We start from the raw sequence: 16667 nt of genomic DNA on the forward strand, positions 1-16667 counted from the left end.
GAAAGTGAATTAGAGGCAATGTTAGAAGGAGTAAACGAGCTTACATGGACTGCCAAACTATTGCAAGAGATTGGATTATCGAATGAGATACAGTGTGAACTGAAATGCGACAATTTGAACGCCGTCAGACTAGCTAATGGTGGAAATTTTAAAACAAAATCTAAACTAATGAATAGAAGATGCCATTACATCCGAGAGACAGTGAAAGAACAGAACATTCTCGTTCGACATGAGCCAAAAGGTAACATGAGAGCAGATTGTTTGACTAAACCCTTAAGTGGCCCCACTTTACTGAAAAATGTAAAGAGATTTATGTCGACCATGGATCAATAAAACCAAGGGGGCTGATTGTGAGAGGTTGTTTTTATTGTTTACATGTAAGATCTTTATGTTAATAGGTGTAGACAGGCAGACATAAATCTCACTAGGATTCAGAGACCAATAGGAAACGATCTTAAAGATAGGTAGATGGCAGTACGAGATCGTGACTCTATATTCTTTTTGGCAACTCTGGACACGCCTTACTAACTATATATTCATTGTATTTTTCTCACGAGAGCAATGTATCGTACATCCGCAACATTAAAGAGTTTACTATATTGCGTGGTTAAATTATAAGATATTATTTTTATCGATAGCCTCCTATCCTCACAATAATAAAGCGAGATCGTTACAAGATCGTAATCGTATTAGAAGAGAGTTTTGAAAACTCATTTTATACACACAAAATTTAACGACAATTTCTAATGAATATGCGAATTAAGAATTTTAGCTTTCCATTATGCATGCGACAGCGCCGCATGATGATTTTTTATGATCTCAAACAATAAAAGATAGAAAAAAATTTTTTAAACAAAGTTGTATAATTTTAAGAGAACTTCCATTTTATGAAAACAAATTCCTTACTTTAAAAATACAAATTATTTTCTACTATAATTTTTATTCTTATAGCAGAGAATTTATTCTTAAAGCAGAGAATTTGTATTTTTAAAGCAAATAAATATTTAAAACAGCGAAAAGTCTCTAAAACGCATGCACACGAAGTCACAGAGCATGAATGAAGAAGAACCGCAGCGCATGCTCATATCGCAGTATTGGCGTGGATGTGACAAATTTCCTAACTTAAATAGTTGTCAACTTAATATTTCGGTTTGCTGAACAGACTGCAGAGCGATACTTTTTTTCTACCGGATTTGTTTATTTCATCGAATGAGTCTATAATATCATTGAATTCAATGAGGAAACCCGTCTCCTTCACAATTACAATTCCAAATTAAAATTATATAAATATAAGTTCAACTTACTTATGTTGATTCTTTGGCATTAGTTTATTTCCCCAAGGATAAAGTCTATCAGAGAGTTCACCACGACATGCAACTTCCCATTCTGCTTCAGTTGGCAATCTCTTTCCCATCCAATTGCAATAGGCAACTGCATCGTTCCAGGAAACATGAATAACAGGATGTTCCATTCTGACTAAATACCTTCTAATTAATTGTTGATTTAAAAAAGTATACCGTAATTAGAATACTCCTCCCTCCTTCCCTCAAATCTTATAGCGAATTCAGTCACGTGTACTACGCTAGATCAGTGTTGTGACGTGATGTATTCCGTCCATCACAAGGTCGTAAGACCCGATTGAACAGCGCAACTCTGGCGTTCTGTGTCCTTTCACTTTTTAGAAGGCGGATGTATCTGCGCACCTTTTTAGCATTATTTCTGTTTCGCGTTTGTTTCGTATATTTGTGCGTACCGTAGATTTTCTGTATCAGTTTTTGTCGTTCTTTCGTGCGCTATCGTGCTGCAAGTTTTACAGGATAATGGCGACCCCCTTGTGATCTTGTGAATTTTACATTATCGTTTTATCGGTCTACGATAAAAAAAGAAGATTGTCAGGACCGAGATTCAGCAGAGGAACGATTGAGGACGGATTGGCTGGGGCGCCCAGCATTCTAGCGCCATACAAGGAAGGGAGCACGCAGATGATATCGCTCTACATTTTAATACTTTTTGCTTTATTCCATTACATAATATTACAGGCTATTACAGGCAATATTACAGGCACATAGCAGAGATAATGAGGGCGGCAGCCGGAGATGGCCATTCTACGCCCAGTGTCGGCGAGAGATTCCACAACGGAGCTTCCTTTGGAGACTTCCTTTGAAAGATTGGAACTAAAGTCGGAAGCAGAGCCGATTACTGGGATGCCGCCACCGAGATGCGAGTCTCCTGCATAGCAAAGATCCTGTAGAGTCTCCTAAGGGGCCGAAGGAAATCCTGCTGCCAAATCGAATTCCGCGCGCCAGGACACAGGATACGTCCGACAGATTAAATTTATCCGGATAATATCAATTCTTTCAGAACATTTATTCTAAATTGAGCGAGTTTGATTATTAATGATGCGATCGAGAGCGAACTTTGATTTTTGTATGTCTTAACTATGTAATATTTCCATCGTTTTCATTTACATTGATAATGATCCAACAGGGATCGAAACGATTGTTTTGTTTTGTTTGTTACCGGCAAATTAAAATTTATATTTTAACTAGATGACATGTTTTATTTATCAATGGTTTAAAAATTTTTATTTTATAATACGTTGTTTTATGCTCATAACCTTTTGTCTTTGTTTTTTGTATTTTTTTATTTCGAAGGAGTTTTGTACATTGAAAGAATGTAAAGGCAATGAGAGCATCAATACAGCGCGGAAATGGTGCGCAATTATAACAAAAATTTCAATGAATTCACATAATATATGGTACTACCATGTCGATACAAAAAAATTTTCTTGTACGTTTCGTTTTGCTTCAAACTTAGAACATACTGGAAGGGCCATACGTATGTAACCAATGTAATAAAAGTGTCTCCAACATATATTCGTCTTATCTGAATGTTTGTTTGCTGTGCGCTTGGACGTGATGATACCGCGTAATTCGAACTTGAAAAAAATGTGGAATAATTATGAAAATGTTATTTGAAATTTGAAAACGATGGAAATAAATGTTGGAAATAATTGAGAAATCTACCGGAGAAGGTTGGTTTGTAAAACCAATTAAATTTTTTGTTAAATGTGTTTTGATTCTTAATTAAAGTTACTTCTAGAAAATTCAATTTATCTCCATCCACTTCCGGTAGGTTTCTCAATTTTCATTCTCTCCATCCTTTAACATAAAAGAAAGGCATAATCATTGGCATGGCAGATAAGGCTGTAGTGTCGCATCCAAAATATTTTAAAAATATTGATTTAATAGTCACAAATTTCCTTAAAAACGATTGTCCCCTTGATTTTATCAATGTTATCAACTCAAGAGTAAAATCATTAATACATAATGTGACAAACAAACAAGATAAGGGTACTCAGGATGAGCCTGTAAATAAGATTTGGTTCTTGCCTATCTATGTTTAATTTCAGAGAAATTCAAGAACATCACGAAAGACTTGAATTCTAATATTTGTTTTCGTAGCCTTAATAAACTGGATAAGATCATTAAAGTCCATAAAGACAGATTCCCTCCAAGTTCTAATAAGAATGTCATCTAATAAATTACAATGTCAAGATTATGATGCAATCTATATTGGGCAAACGGGTCGAATAAAGGAGCACAAAAATCAAATTAATAGAAAAACTTCTTGTGAATCTGTCATCACTCAGCATAGGTTAGATCACAGTCATAAATTTAAATGGGACAATGTCAAAATCTTAGACAATAAAAAGACAATTGAACAAAAGGCTCATCTCTGAAATTTTGAATATTAAATTGCAAACCAGTAGTTTAAATCTCCAATCAGATACGGAATTTTTGCACCACTCGTATGTGAACATTCTACAGAAATTTAAATAGTGACTTTGTGTATTTGCCTTTATTTCGTTAATTGTTTTTAAGTTTGACATTATAATAGTCATATATTGATTTGTGCGGACGTGGCTCTCAGATTACAAATTTTGACGCTTAAGTGTCTTTCATCTGAATATCATATTTAATAATTTTATTATTTTTTATTTTATTTTTTTATAACAATAACTTTGAAAAAAATTTTTTGTATTCTTTTATTAAATCGACGTGTTACGCTGGAATAAGTGATTGTGATCTGAGGATTGTGATGGAGACGGAGGATAAATAATTGAAAAAGTGTATGTTAATAATTACGTAACTAATTGCTTTGCATATTGCTCTTTCCAGCCAGTCATTTGGCTTAAAAGCGAAGAGACATTTTTGGTAATTCTCAACCTGACAGTAGAGATATGCTCATCTTTTGATCTCACATAGAATATCTCTAATATTGCGGACTATTTGTCAAAACACCGACGAGGATTACTTAATCAACATTGTGAACTATATTTCTTATAAGACACCGACGAAATTGTTCACAACTTGTTGAAGATTGTTTGAAACAAACTAAAACGTACAAGAAAAATTTTTTGTATCGACATGGTAGTACAATATATTATGTGAATTAATTGAAATTCTTATTATAATTGCGCACCAATTTCCACGCTGTATTGACGCTCTCATTGTCTTTATCTTCTTTCAGTTGTTGTATTTTTATTTCGAGAGCTCTCTCTCTCTCTCTCTCTCTCTCTCTCTCTCTCTATATATATATATATATATATATATTCTTTTAAAGTTTTGTACATTGATTTTCTCCATGAATGTCATACTGTAAACGCCGCATACTACTGTCAACTTTGGGACGAAAAACTGACATATCATCGGAAATGATGCGAATTTCCAATACGAGATGTTATCCTGCTGCAAGACAATGTCCTGCCTTATACAGCTGTCCCAATTCGACAAAAAATTGAGAATTTGTTCTGGAACACCTTTCTTATAATTCGGATTTATCGCCCTGCGATTATCATTTGTTTGGACTACTAAAGAAGCAGATCTGTTTGGAGAACAGAGATTTGAAGATGATGTTGCTGTCAAAGCGTTCGTACGTGATCGACTAGTATTACAAGCACCTTTATTTTACGATAGCGGAATAAAAAATCTACCTATCCTTCCCGGGGACCGGATTGAGACCGGAAAAATGAGTTTCTAAGTCTGGAGATTATATAAAGAAATAACTTTGTACGTTTAACTATGTATCTTTATAGTGCTTCAATAAATTAAAAAAATAATAATTCCGATTTATATTTGATTCACCCTTGTATATGTTAGCGCCGACACTATCGTCCCGTCTAAAAATGTACTAATGTCATTAATGCAATAAATAAATTCGACAAATAGTGTCACTAGTAGTGTAATAATAATGAGAAAATTTCATTAAAATTTCACTAGTTTTATTCTGAAAATAAGTATCATTAATTATCATTATATTTCAGAGAATATACGACGAAATTATAATAAAAAAGAAGTTTCTTTTATGAATTCGAGAATTAATTTTATGATGCTCCCATGCGATCACCTACCTGAATCTGTACCTTCGTTTAGCTTCTGCGATTGTATGGGAACTGCTCTTTCGAAGAATTATGAACACTATAATGCTAATGGATAGTTGTAACGTATCTGGTCAAAGATGTGTGAAAGAGTCAGATGAAAGAGTCACGTATAAAAAAAAATAATTAATATTAAACATAATAGAAATGATGATACCTATGATAACTTGTGTTTAATAATACTATAAAATATTATTTATACTAGCTGAAATAATAAATACTAATTGTTCTAATGATATGTATTTTTTACTCTAATAAATTTTTTATGCCAAATATTATAATTACTGAAAATTCTTCTACTGAACTTTCTATGTTACGTTATATGTCATCTTATACTACTATAGTAGTAACACTACTAGCTCAACAATGATAGGTACTATTGCATTTCAGTACCCTGATAAAAATTTTTCTCAGAATTTTTCATAAAATTTTTCAGAATCTCTATATAATTTTTCAGAATTTCTATACAATTTTATAACTTTCTTATATTTTTTTACAAATTGGAACATTTCTCAGAAAATCTATATCTATTCTCAGAATTTTTCATATATGTTAATTATAAAATATCATAAGATTTTTAAGATTTTTTTGTAAGTATAATTTCTGATGAAATGTTACAAAATCTAAAAAATTACAAAATTTAAAAATTCAATAAAGAATAACAGTTCAATAATTAAAAGAATTAAATAAGATGAAAATGAGCTATGAACCACTCAAAATGTTGTATGAGTAAAACTTTTTTCTAAACAATCAAAATTTATAGACGGACGTAAACTTTCTTTATTCTCAATGTTAAATTATAATTTTTAATTGTTATCAGTAACAGCGCAAGATGTTCGAAAATTAATCATATAATGAACGCGTGTAATAATAGCATGTTGATTAGTGAAATTATGGTAGAAAAAGACCTTGATATCAAGCAGTAGAAAACTTGATATAAGTCGCATACAGAATCGGTTGATACAACGAATTCAATGTAAAATTAATGTACAAAAGCTTCATATTCCTTGCACAACTGCAGTTAAATAATGTGCACTTTGTATTCTATTATTTTATTTTATTTTGGATGATCAAATATTATTTAATTACAATTGTACAAGAAATATGATACGTTTGTACATTAATTTCACATTGAATTCGTTGTATCAATCGATTGTATTTTTGAGAAGAAGTTCACAAGGATGATAAGCCTACATGTTATCATTATGCGACTTCTGTATGCGACTTACATCAAGTTTCCTATGTGAATGCTGCTTGGTATCAAGGCCTTTTCCTGATATACATAATTCCATAACATGCGATTATTACATGCGTTCATTATATGATCAATTTGCGAGCATCTTGCGCCGTTATCGTAACAATTTAAAATTATAACATTGAGAATGATCCGATAGAATGTCGAAACGTCTGTTATATAAATTTTGATTGTTTAGAAAAGTTTTTACTTACATAACATCCTGAGTAGTTCATAGCCCCTTTTTATATTATTATATTTAAATTAAAAAATATTTTTTTTTTAATTATGGGATGAGAAATTTTAGAATATTTCAGAATTCACTTGTGAAAAATTCTGAGAGAAGATATAAACTTTCCAAATATTTCTGAAAAATGTTCCAATTCGTATAAAAATTACGAAACAAATTTTTACCAGGATAGTGATACTATTGAATATCAATAATAATAATACTGCAGTAATATTGCAGTAGCAGTGACACTAGTATATATTTATACGTAGTATCTCCAGATTGCATTATAGATAATATCTGAGTATATCCAGACGATGATTCTGAATGCAGTCCTGCGCTATGTTGTTGTATCCTGCTGCTTATACGTTCTGCTTTAATTATAAATTCTCCTTTACAAACACAAATTCACTGCTTTAAAAACAAAAATTCATCGCTAATTAGCAATGAATTTGTATCATTAAAGCAGTGAATTTTTATTTTTAATGCAGTCAATATTTATATTCTTAAAAGCAATGAATTTGTGTTTTTAAAGCCATGAATTTATGTTTGTAAAACAGAGAATTTATGTAATTAAAGCAGAACGTATACATAGCGCTGTATCAAGTCGGGATGACAGATATCTTAACCTCTAAAGTCTCGAATTTTAAGTCCGAATTTACAATAGGTATTTTAAGCCTTAAGTCATAAGAAATTGACCAATTACAATTGAATGCGAGGAGAATAATTGATTGATGATTCATCCATTTCTTACGGCTTAATGCTTAAAAATCATTTGTAGATTCGGGCTAACACTTAATAACTTGATTCACAAGGCAGATCGCCGTTTTTTCGCCGAAGATTCTTTCGTTTTAAGTGAATACGCATCGAATGAATATTTTTATTAAGATTTTAGGGGGGAGGGATATTCTAAATAATTGCCATCATTTTTATTTTTATACGTACAAGTAATATTCGAGTTGGGACCTTCTGGATGTTGCCATGAGGTTTGCTTCACAAGTAACCACCAAGGAGCTTGAGAAACTACTTTAGTGACTTTGTCTTTTGTAATTTGTGTTAAGAGGCCCTCAAAGACAAAAGAATCCCCAAAGTTTTCTGCTTCGGTAATATAACCAGTAGCATTTACAAACGTCATAAATTCCTTATTACTCACTTCAAATTTGTCTATAAAAAAATTATCTAATACTACTTCGCGTTTTGGTCCTTCTCCATCGGCTACAAAAACTGGATTGTCCGTTCCTATGAAATATGTACCGGCGTTAATTTTAACCATTTTTTTTATTTTCTCCCCTGTCACGCTATTTGTATTGAATTTAATATTATTCACAATGCAATATCTTTCTCGGGGACTAAAAAGTAATTGTCGATTCAATTTGTTGCACTGACAGTTACTATTATCCGTTACAGCGTTTACATACAAGTAAAAATATCCGATTAACATTAGAACTTCATAAAAGTTCAAGACAGTCATTTTAGTATAACAAAACATGACTGTTCTAAATCATTTACAAGACCCACAAGTCACGAGATAAATCACAAGTTTTGTAAGACTCTTTACAGCTGTATCCGAGAGAAACCTGAGAGAGGACATGACGGTCTAACCTGTAACCATAAAATGCTGCCCTCTGAAAAAGTGGATGTAAACTACATAGCAAGATCCAGTTTTCTGAGGGTACATACGTTCACTTTTCAAAGCTGGAGATAATAAATCGATATTTGGTTCGTAATCCTGCTACATTCACAACTACAATATATTCAGAAATATATAATTCATCTCTACAATCTTACATGCACAAAACATTTATTTTGCTTAAAAGTATTAACATTAGGTATATATTACATTTTTATAAATGTATTAATATTCTATTACATAAACTATATATTGGGTCATCTAAAAAGTATCCGCGGTTTTTTGTCACTAGATGTGTGTTGATGGTCATATATCTAGTGATAAAGTACCGCGGATACTTTTTTGCTGGAGCGAAGGCCGAAGTTGATCAAGGTCGATATTACAGATTTTCATTTCCAATGTATAAGCTGCTTACGTCCTCTGAATTAATATGATCATGAAGGAAATTCGATCGATTAATTATCGATATTTTTTTCCGTTTCCTACATCTTAACAGGGACGTGTATTAGGGTCGGTTCCACAATATAAGATTTATTTTGGAAAATTTTCCAATTTTAGAATTGAAAAAAAAATAAACATAATTGAAGTTAATCTTATATTTGTAGAATCGGACCTTAGAAATTTAATTGCATTATATACATATTTAGTTGTATTATATACACATGCAATGTAGGCCGTGTTCTAATATATATCATCAGTACTAAAAGTCTGTAATATACATAAAATACAGATATTTAATTAATAGATATATCGATAAAAGTGACTATAACTAATCGTAAAGGAATGTGAACTTGTATTGGCATGTATAGTACGCCAAAATATAATGCGTTGCCCTATGATTCACGTTCTACGATTCAATTACGACCATCCTTGTGCTAAGGCTATTACATAACGTTTTTAGAATAAACGCTTCAGACAAAAGTTGTAAAGTTCCAAAGAAGCTATTTACTGATATTCAGTTTTTTTTTCTTCATTAGTTTCTTTGTTTCAGTTATGTCAAGCAATTAGCTTTTGATTCCATCATGACAATGCATCTATTTGCATTTCTTTAATTGCAGACGCAAAATTCTATAAATTGGTTCCGTAATTGTATTTCATCAAATTTAATAATCGAAATGCTTCTGCCAATAAATTAAAAATAGTCAGTCCACGATAAACGCCTCTGATATTTATCTGTAACTAGCCAAAGCACGATTTACGGCTGTGGCATTTTGTTATAACTAGCCAGCTTACAATTAACGCCTCTGACAGTAAATTAAAAATAGTCAGCCCACGATGAACGCCTCTGACATTTGTCTATAACTAGCCAAAATATGATTTATGGCTGTGACATTTTGTTATAGCTGGCCAGCTCACGATTAACGCATCTGGCAGTAAATTAAAAATAGTCAGCCCACGATGAACGCCTCTGACATTGGATCATAATTAGGCAAAGCGCAATTTATTGTTATAACAATAAATTTAATCATATTTTCTATGATAAATAAAAGTGATATTTTCACGAATAACATAAAGATGCTAACCTTTCTCATTCTGGCTTTATAGAGTGCCAACAAGAAACACACATCACAATAACCAATTTTGGCCTTCTAGAGTGCCTTCCAACAAGAGACACAGTGCGACACGGTGCATCATTACAATCTTGTTCGATAATACAAGGATGATTATTGTATTGTATTGTACTGAGTCGTTTGTATAAAGCACCCATAACCTTCTCTTATCAAAGGCAGACAATATTCTGCTACTACATTTTTTCTATTTTATGGACAAAAAACACTATATAAATATGTATATATATATATATATACATATACACATATATACATACACATACACACACACACACACACACACACACACACACACACACATATATATATGGTTGTGTGTAGAACACTACTACACTACACTACATTGACAGTACTGTTGTGCGGCAATGATACTGTGAACGCGGGTCATACTGGTTACAGCTGATTGACTCGTATAACGCCGTTGTTTTCTACACATACAGCGTCACGCAAAATGATATATGTATGCATATATATATATATATAAATACACATACATACAAAAAATTTTTATTTATCACTCTAAGAAAAAAGATACATAATCGATATCATGATCACATTATCTTTTCCTTAGCGACTAATTAAGAAAAGGCGTTCACCGTATCTAAATCCACGTTATTGTAAAAAAACTCTCTATTATCTTTGAAGTTCTATTATTGATACGTCATTTAAGTGTATTCTCCAGGTTTATTACACTAAAAAAAAATACAAATAGATCACCAGATGTATGATGCGGTAAAGTAAAATTTTATATTACATTCTGTGGCACAAAAACGTGATCAGTAATCTTTGAAACTGAATGTATCATAAAAATAATAAAGTAATATTTTAAAAGTACATTACATTTAGTAAAATTAAGTTATTATATAGTTATTATAATATGATGAGTTATTGATATGATCAATCATCATTATTAAGAAAATACAATATTATGTAGGAAGGAAAATATTTTCATGACAATTTGCTGGAAGATATGGTCGCAGCATGTTTCTTATACTATGACACTCTTGAGATACACGTCCACGCGTGAGCGGTTCGGCCGTCAAGCGTCGAGCGGTTGTGAAGGAAAAGTAGGCAGCATTTCAGAAATCGGCTCGAAATGCGCAACTAATTTCGAACACATTGAAGTACACGTATATAATTTCTGAAATTTTATAAGAAGTATATTTGGAGTAATATGTTTATTAATAACGTTATTTATTAAATCAAAATTAAAAAAAGAAAAAGCAGAATCGAACATAAGATCTCCAATATTCTGATCTTGCACCCAACGCCCGAGACCACGCTGAGTTCTTGCAGATCATAGTTTACGATTTTCCATGTATTTTATGTACCACATTCATAGAGGCGGTCTGCAAAAATTTAGCGTGGTCTCGGGCGTTTAGGTGCGAGATCAGAATGTTGAGAATCCTATGTTCAATCCTGCGTTTTCCTTTTTTTCTTAATTTTTTTTTTAAACAAATAACGTTATTAATGAACATATTACTCCAAATATATTTTTATAAAATTATAGAAATTATATGTGTATTTTAGTTTGCTCAGAACTAGTTACACATTTCGAGCCAATTTCTGAAGTGCTGCTTATTTTTCCTTTACAACCGCTCTACAGTCGACGGCTGAACCGCTGGATCGCGCGCAGACATGCATCTCAGGAGCGTCACAGTATAAGAAACATGCTGCTATCATACCTTCCAACATGAAAATTATCATGACAACATTTTAGCATGAAAATTATCATAAAAATATTTTCCTTCTTACATAATTGTTATTGTCTTAATAATAGTGATTGAACATCATATTAATATACATTTTACTAAATATTATGTACTTTTAAAATATTTACTTTATTATTTTTATACATTACGTGGATATATTCGGTTTTCTTTCAAAGAGCTACTGACCACGCTTATGTGCCACAAAATGTAATATCTTTTAATATAGAATACTGATAATATCGATTTAAGACTAATAAGAGTCGATACAGAACGAGATGCGTAATTTTAAACTGGAATGATTCAAATTCAATAACACCGTGATGTCTTCTTTATTCAACATGTGAATAAAGAAGGCATGTTGAATAAAGAAGACATCACAGAAGACTAAGGAAAGTAAAGGATTGATAATTTGTTAGAAGATACGGAACATATTTTTTAGTGCAACGCTCCTGAGATACACATCCGCGCGCGATTCGGTGCAGCTCAGCCGTCGAGCATTGCGCGGCGGCGGCGGGGGGAAAGAAGGCGATGCTTCAAAAGTCGATCCAAAATTTAACATGTATTCCAATAACTATAGGAAGAATATCGAATCACTTCAATAGATAAATAAAAAATTATTTATATATTGCATATAAAGGCACATATAAAGGCTTTTTGATTTGTTAATTATAAAATTATATTGACATCATCCTTATAATTATATAATATTAATCACACTTTTGCGATTTGATTGATTATCAGAATTTTCTTTCCGATGATAATTATATAACATTTCACAGAAAGTACTGATCGACGTAACATTATTACAGAAACATGATTTTTTTTTGGATTTTTTCTAAAGGTAAATTAAAACGTTTAGAAATACATATATAATTTCAATAATTAAATAAAAATATATTTAGCCTGTAATATATGTTTGTTAACAATGTCACTTATTTAAAAAAAAAAATTTATGAAAAAAGAAAAAAGGAATTGATCATGAGATCTCTAACATTCAGATCTCGCATTTTACGCGTGAGACCACGTCGAGGTCTTGCAAATCTTTTCTATGAACGTGGTATATAAGACTCATGAAAAATCATAGAAATATCAATATCCCGTAAATTATCGTGTTTTGAAATTATTTTTGCTATTATACATAAATTGGAGTGATATAGGATTAGCATAATTTATTAAAACTTATATGTTATCTATAATGTTCCTTCTCCTCTTAATTATACACATTGAGCGGCCGAAATTTTCCAGAAAGCATTTTCGGTCCTTAGAAACATGCGACCGTAGAGAGATGGGGGGGGAGGAGAGGAGAGGAGAGGAGATGAGAGGAGAGGAGAGGAGAGGAGAGGAGAGGAGAGGAGAGGAGAGGAGAGGAGAGGAGAGGAGAGGAGAGGAGAGGAGAGGAGAGGAGAGGAGAGGAGAGGAGAGGAGAGGAGAGGAGAGGAGAGGAGAGGAGAGGAGAGGAGAGAGAGAGAGAGAGAGAGAGAGAGAGAGAGAGAGAGAGAGAGAGACTCTGAAGGATAGACTCGCTGTTTCGTTCGACGAGCCCAGCTCGGCATGCGGAGTCTCACCGATTACAATCGGAGTTTCTATCCTTTTTTATTTTTTCTCTGTCTCACTCTGTCGTACTTCTGTTTCAATAATTCGTTCTGCAATTCAAGAATGTGATTTCTATCGATTCTGGCATCATCGTGGATGCATCAAGAACGCACGATTCCTTCTCTAAACAACGATCCTGATATATATTTCTATATATTTACAAAAATATATTATTATGTCGTTTCCGGCTGATAATATATTGCTGGTTTATTTACAATGGTTCAATCCATTTCTATAGTTGAATAGCAATACTACTTCGTTTGCGCGCGACCGATAGGAGGAATGGCGCTTCTTACTAAGACTCGACATCCGAGTCAAAAATGTGCTGTATACAATAATTTCAGACCTTGCATAAGTAGCTGGCGATTTACAGAAAACCTCAAAGAACAATACTATGCTTGCAGAAACAAGTTACGAGCTTTAGTATAAGAGCAAAGTTTATTCGAAAATTTCATTTATATGCTACGTCTGTTACGAGATTGACGCTTGTCGTTCCGACATCCGAGCAGAAAGAAAGCTCAACCGAAACACATCACGTTCCGAACCTTGATATATGCATGTGTAAATAATTCAGTAAATAAAGTTTAAACATGTGTTGCATACATGTACACGCACACACACGCGCGCGCGCGCGCACACGCATACATACGCACACGCGCATGCATGCTATTATATATGTATATATATATATATATATACACATATATATACACATACATACATATACATATATATATATGTTATTTTATATATATGCATCAATAATTTACTAAATAAAATGTATGTAAAAGACAGAACAGTGTAATTAAAATAATTATCTTCATTTGTATTCATATGTAAATAATATGGTATGTTTCGTGTTTAGGAAGAAATTATTTCAACAAAATTGAAATAACTAGTATCATATTTATTTTATTATTTTTCCTCTCAAAAGAAAAAACTTTGACCAGGGCACGTTTTGATTGATATGGGCCTGAGTAGGTCGATAATTCAGATCATTCCTATGGTTCAGCGACGCACTTTTCATGACAGCGCCGCTGTCGGAATATCGCGGAACTAAAATACTGCTCAGTTTCATGGCTACACGTCAATTTCACTCGTAATATACAAACGAAATTTTTGGGTGCACCTTTCCCTTAAACTAAAACTCCTATCGCGTTTCTAAAAGCATGGGATTGTTCGTTTAGGTTTTCCGCAATACGCTAGGTACTTTTCATGAACGTGCAAAATCTGAAACTCTTATATGCAACACATATTGTGATGTGTTGACTACAGAAGCCGATAACAAAACTGTAAGTCTTTAATTTTTTTTCGTTTTTCGTATTCAAATGTAGCTGGCGCTTTGCGTTGTTGTCGATACTTTAATTGTGGAGAAGGATTTTTCAATCCATAAACACAGTTATGAGAAAGGTGCTTTCAAAATTTAATGATAAAACAGGACACTCCAGCATCCCCTTATGTGCACACCATCATACGAATATGCCGACTAGAATACAGCAATCTAATAAAAAACATTTTTTTAATGAAAAAAACCAATAAAATATTTTATAAATTTTTGTACTAAAGTTCTATGATTGTCTTATGACATTTAGAAATCGAATTAGTTATACTAAGTCGCACATTTTAAGATGTCATAAGCCATTATACTTAAGCTAATATTAAATGTAATTGATTGTCATCCTTATAATAAAAATGATTTTGATATCATAAAACGAAGAAAGAATCTTTTTCATAATTTAGGGGTTTAAAAAGAACCATTTTTTAGATTCTCTATGTTGTTTTGATATACTAAGGGCGGAATTCAAATGTTGCTTGAAATCTGTCTTAAAGTAGTCTTTGTCAAGATGACAGATGTATTGATTGTGTATAAAAAATGAAAAATTTAAAAGTGATTGGATAGCATAAAAAACGTCAGTTGAAAAAATTAACAGTGACTCAACAGAAAAAGCAGTTTTGCAATTGTTGTAAAATTCTGTAAAATGATAGATTTTATTCTTTAATTTCTCACTGGATTTAAATATATTGAATACAGCCAATGTGTGAAAAAATGAACTGAATATACTCAAAGATTTTTCTAAAATTAATAAAAAATATAGTAGTAATTGTAGATATCCATATAGCACTGATTATTGCGGAAAATTTTTAGATATGTTTCAATCTTTCACATGTCATGTGCAATAATTCTGAAAGAATTCTGCAATATGTCATATGAAATGTTTTAACCGAAATATTTCTAAAATCTATCACATATATAATAAATTGAAAAATATATTTAAACAGAACAAAAAATCATCATGATTAAATGGCTTTAAAATGTATTATATATATTTATATATATATTTATATATATTTATATATATTTTATATATTTTATATATATTTATATATATAATACATATTTATATATATATAATATTATATTTTATGTATAATTATATATAATTGTATATAAAATATATCATTTTTTTTATATAAATTTATAATTTTATGAATTTTATATAATTATATATGAAACATTTTTTCCAAGCACATATAAATATTTATATTCTAAATATTTATATTCATAATATATATAATTATATAAGAAGTATGTCCATATACATGTTCATACATCACTTTTTTTTGTAAAATTATTTTTTAGTGTAATAAAAATAATAATAATGATGTGAAAACATAAAAAATAATTAAAAGAATAATTTTTTTAGTTTTGGAAAAAATCAAGTTTGGTGAAAGTGGAGTATGTTTATACATATTTATGCATATTCATGTGCATGAAAAATTTTTTATCGTTTGTTCCTCTTCAACTCGATGATTTTCTCGTCTATCTCTGGTAAGGCTAATAACAAATCGTAATCTGCACTGCATTATGGTCATCTTTTGTCAGGCTAACAATAAATCGTAATCTGCATATCGACTTGGTACTGTTGATAGAAAGATACTAAGGAGAGAGGAAGGGAAAAAAGAAAGAGTGAGAGAGAGAAAGAGAGGAAGGAGAAGGAGAGAGAGAGGGGGTGAGGGAGAGGGAGAGAAAGGGGGAGGGGAGAGAGGGAGGGGGAGAGAGAAAGAGAGAGTAGTTTAAATTTATAATTTAAAAAAATTCTCCATTTCGAACGCCGAGCGGCAAGACAGGGACATGCTGTTGTCACATTTCAATTGTCTTCAGTGCAGACTAATGTTCGTGCACACAGATACGACACATTTATGCATGTGAGTACGCTCGTTTCAAAAGTTCCTCTCTTCAGAGAGTAAGTGACATTT

General features: G+C 31.8%; 1 protein-coding gene across 6 annotated transcripts in view; it reads right to left on the reverse strand.

The window, feature by feature from the left end:
- The window catches only part of LOC105143045 (formylglycine-generating enzyme), a 64853-nt gene extending 56331 nt beyond the window's left edge, over nt 1–8522 (reverse strand). Inside the window, exons 1-2 of one of the 6 annotated variants that reach the window (XM_011051023.2) lie at nt 7849–8512; nt 1305–1431 (exon numbers count right to left, since the gene is read on the reverse strand). In XM_011051023.2, coding sequence (XP_011049325.2) covers nt 1305–1431; nt 7849–8392 — 671 coding nt within the window. In that variant the 5' untranslated portion in view covers nt 8393–8512. Of the gene's footprint in view, nt 1–1304; nt 1477–7848 lie in introns of those variants that run through there. The other 5 variants (XM_011051022.2, XM_087406701.1, XM_087406703.1 and 2 more) reach the window with 5 other exon arrangements.
- Between the last annotated feature and the right edge of the window lie 8145 nt (nt 8523–16667).

This window comes from Acromyrmex echinatior, chromosome 5 (assembly GCF_024713525.1).
Source record: "Acromyrmex echinatior isolate Ae372 chromosome 5, ASM2471352v2, whole genome shotgun sequence".
Classification (NCBI taxonomy): domain Eukaryota; kingdom Metazoa; phylum Arthropoda; class Insecta; order Hymenoptera; family Formicidae; genus Acromyrmex; species Acromyrmex echinatior.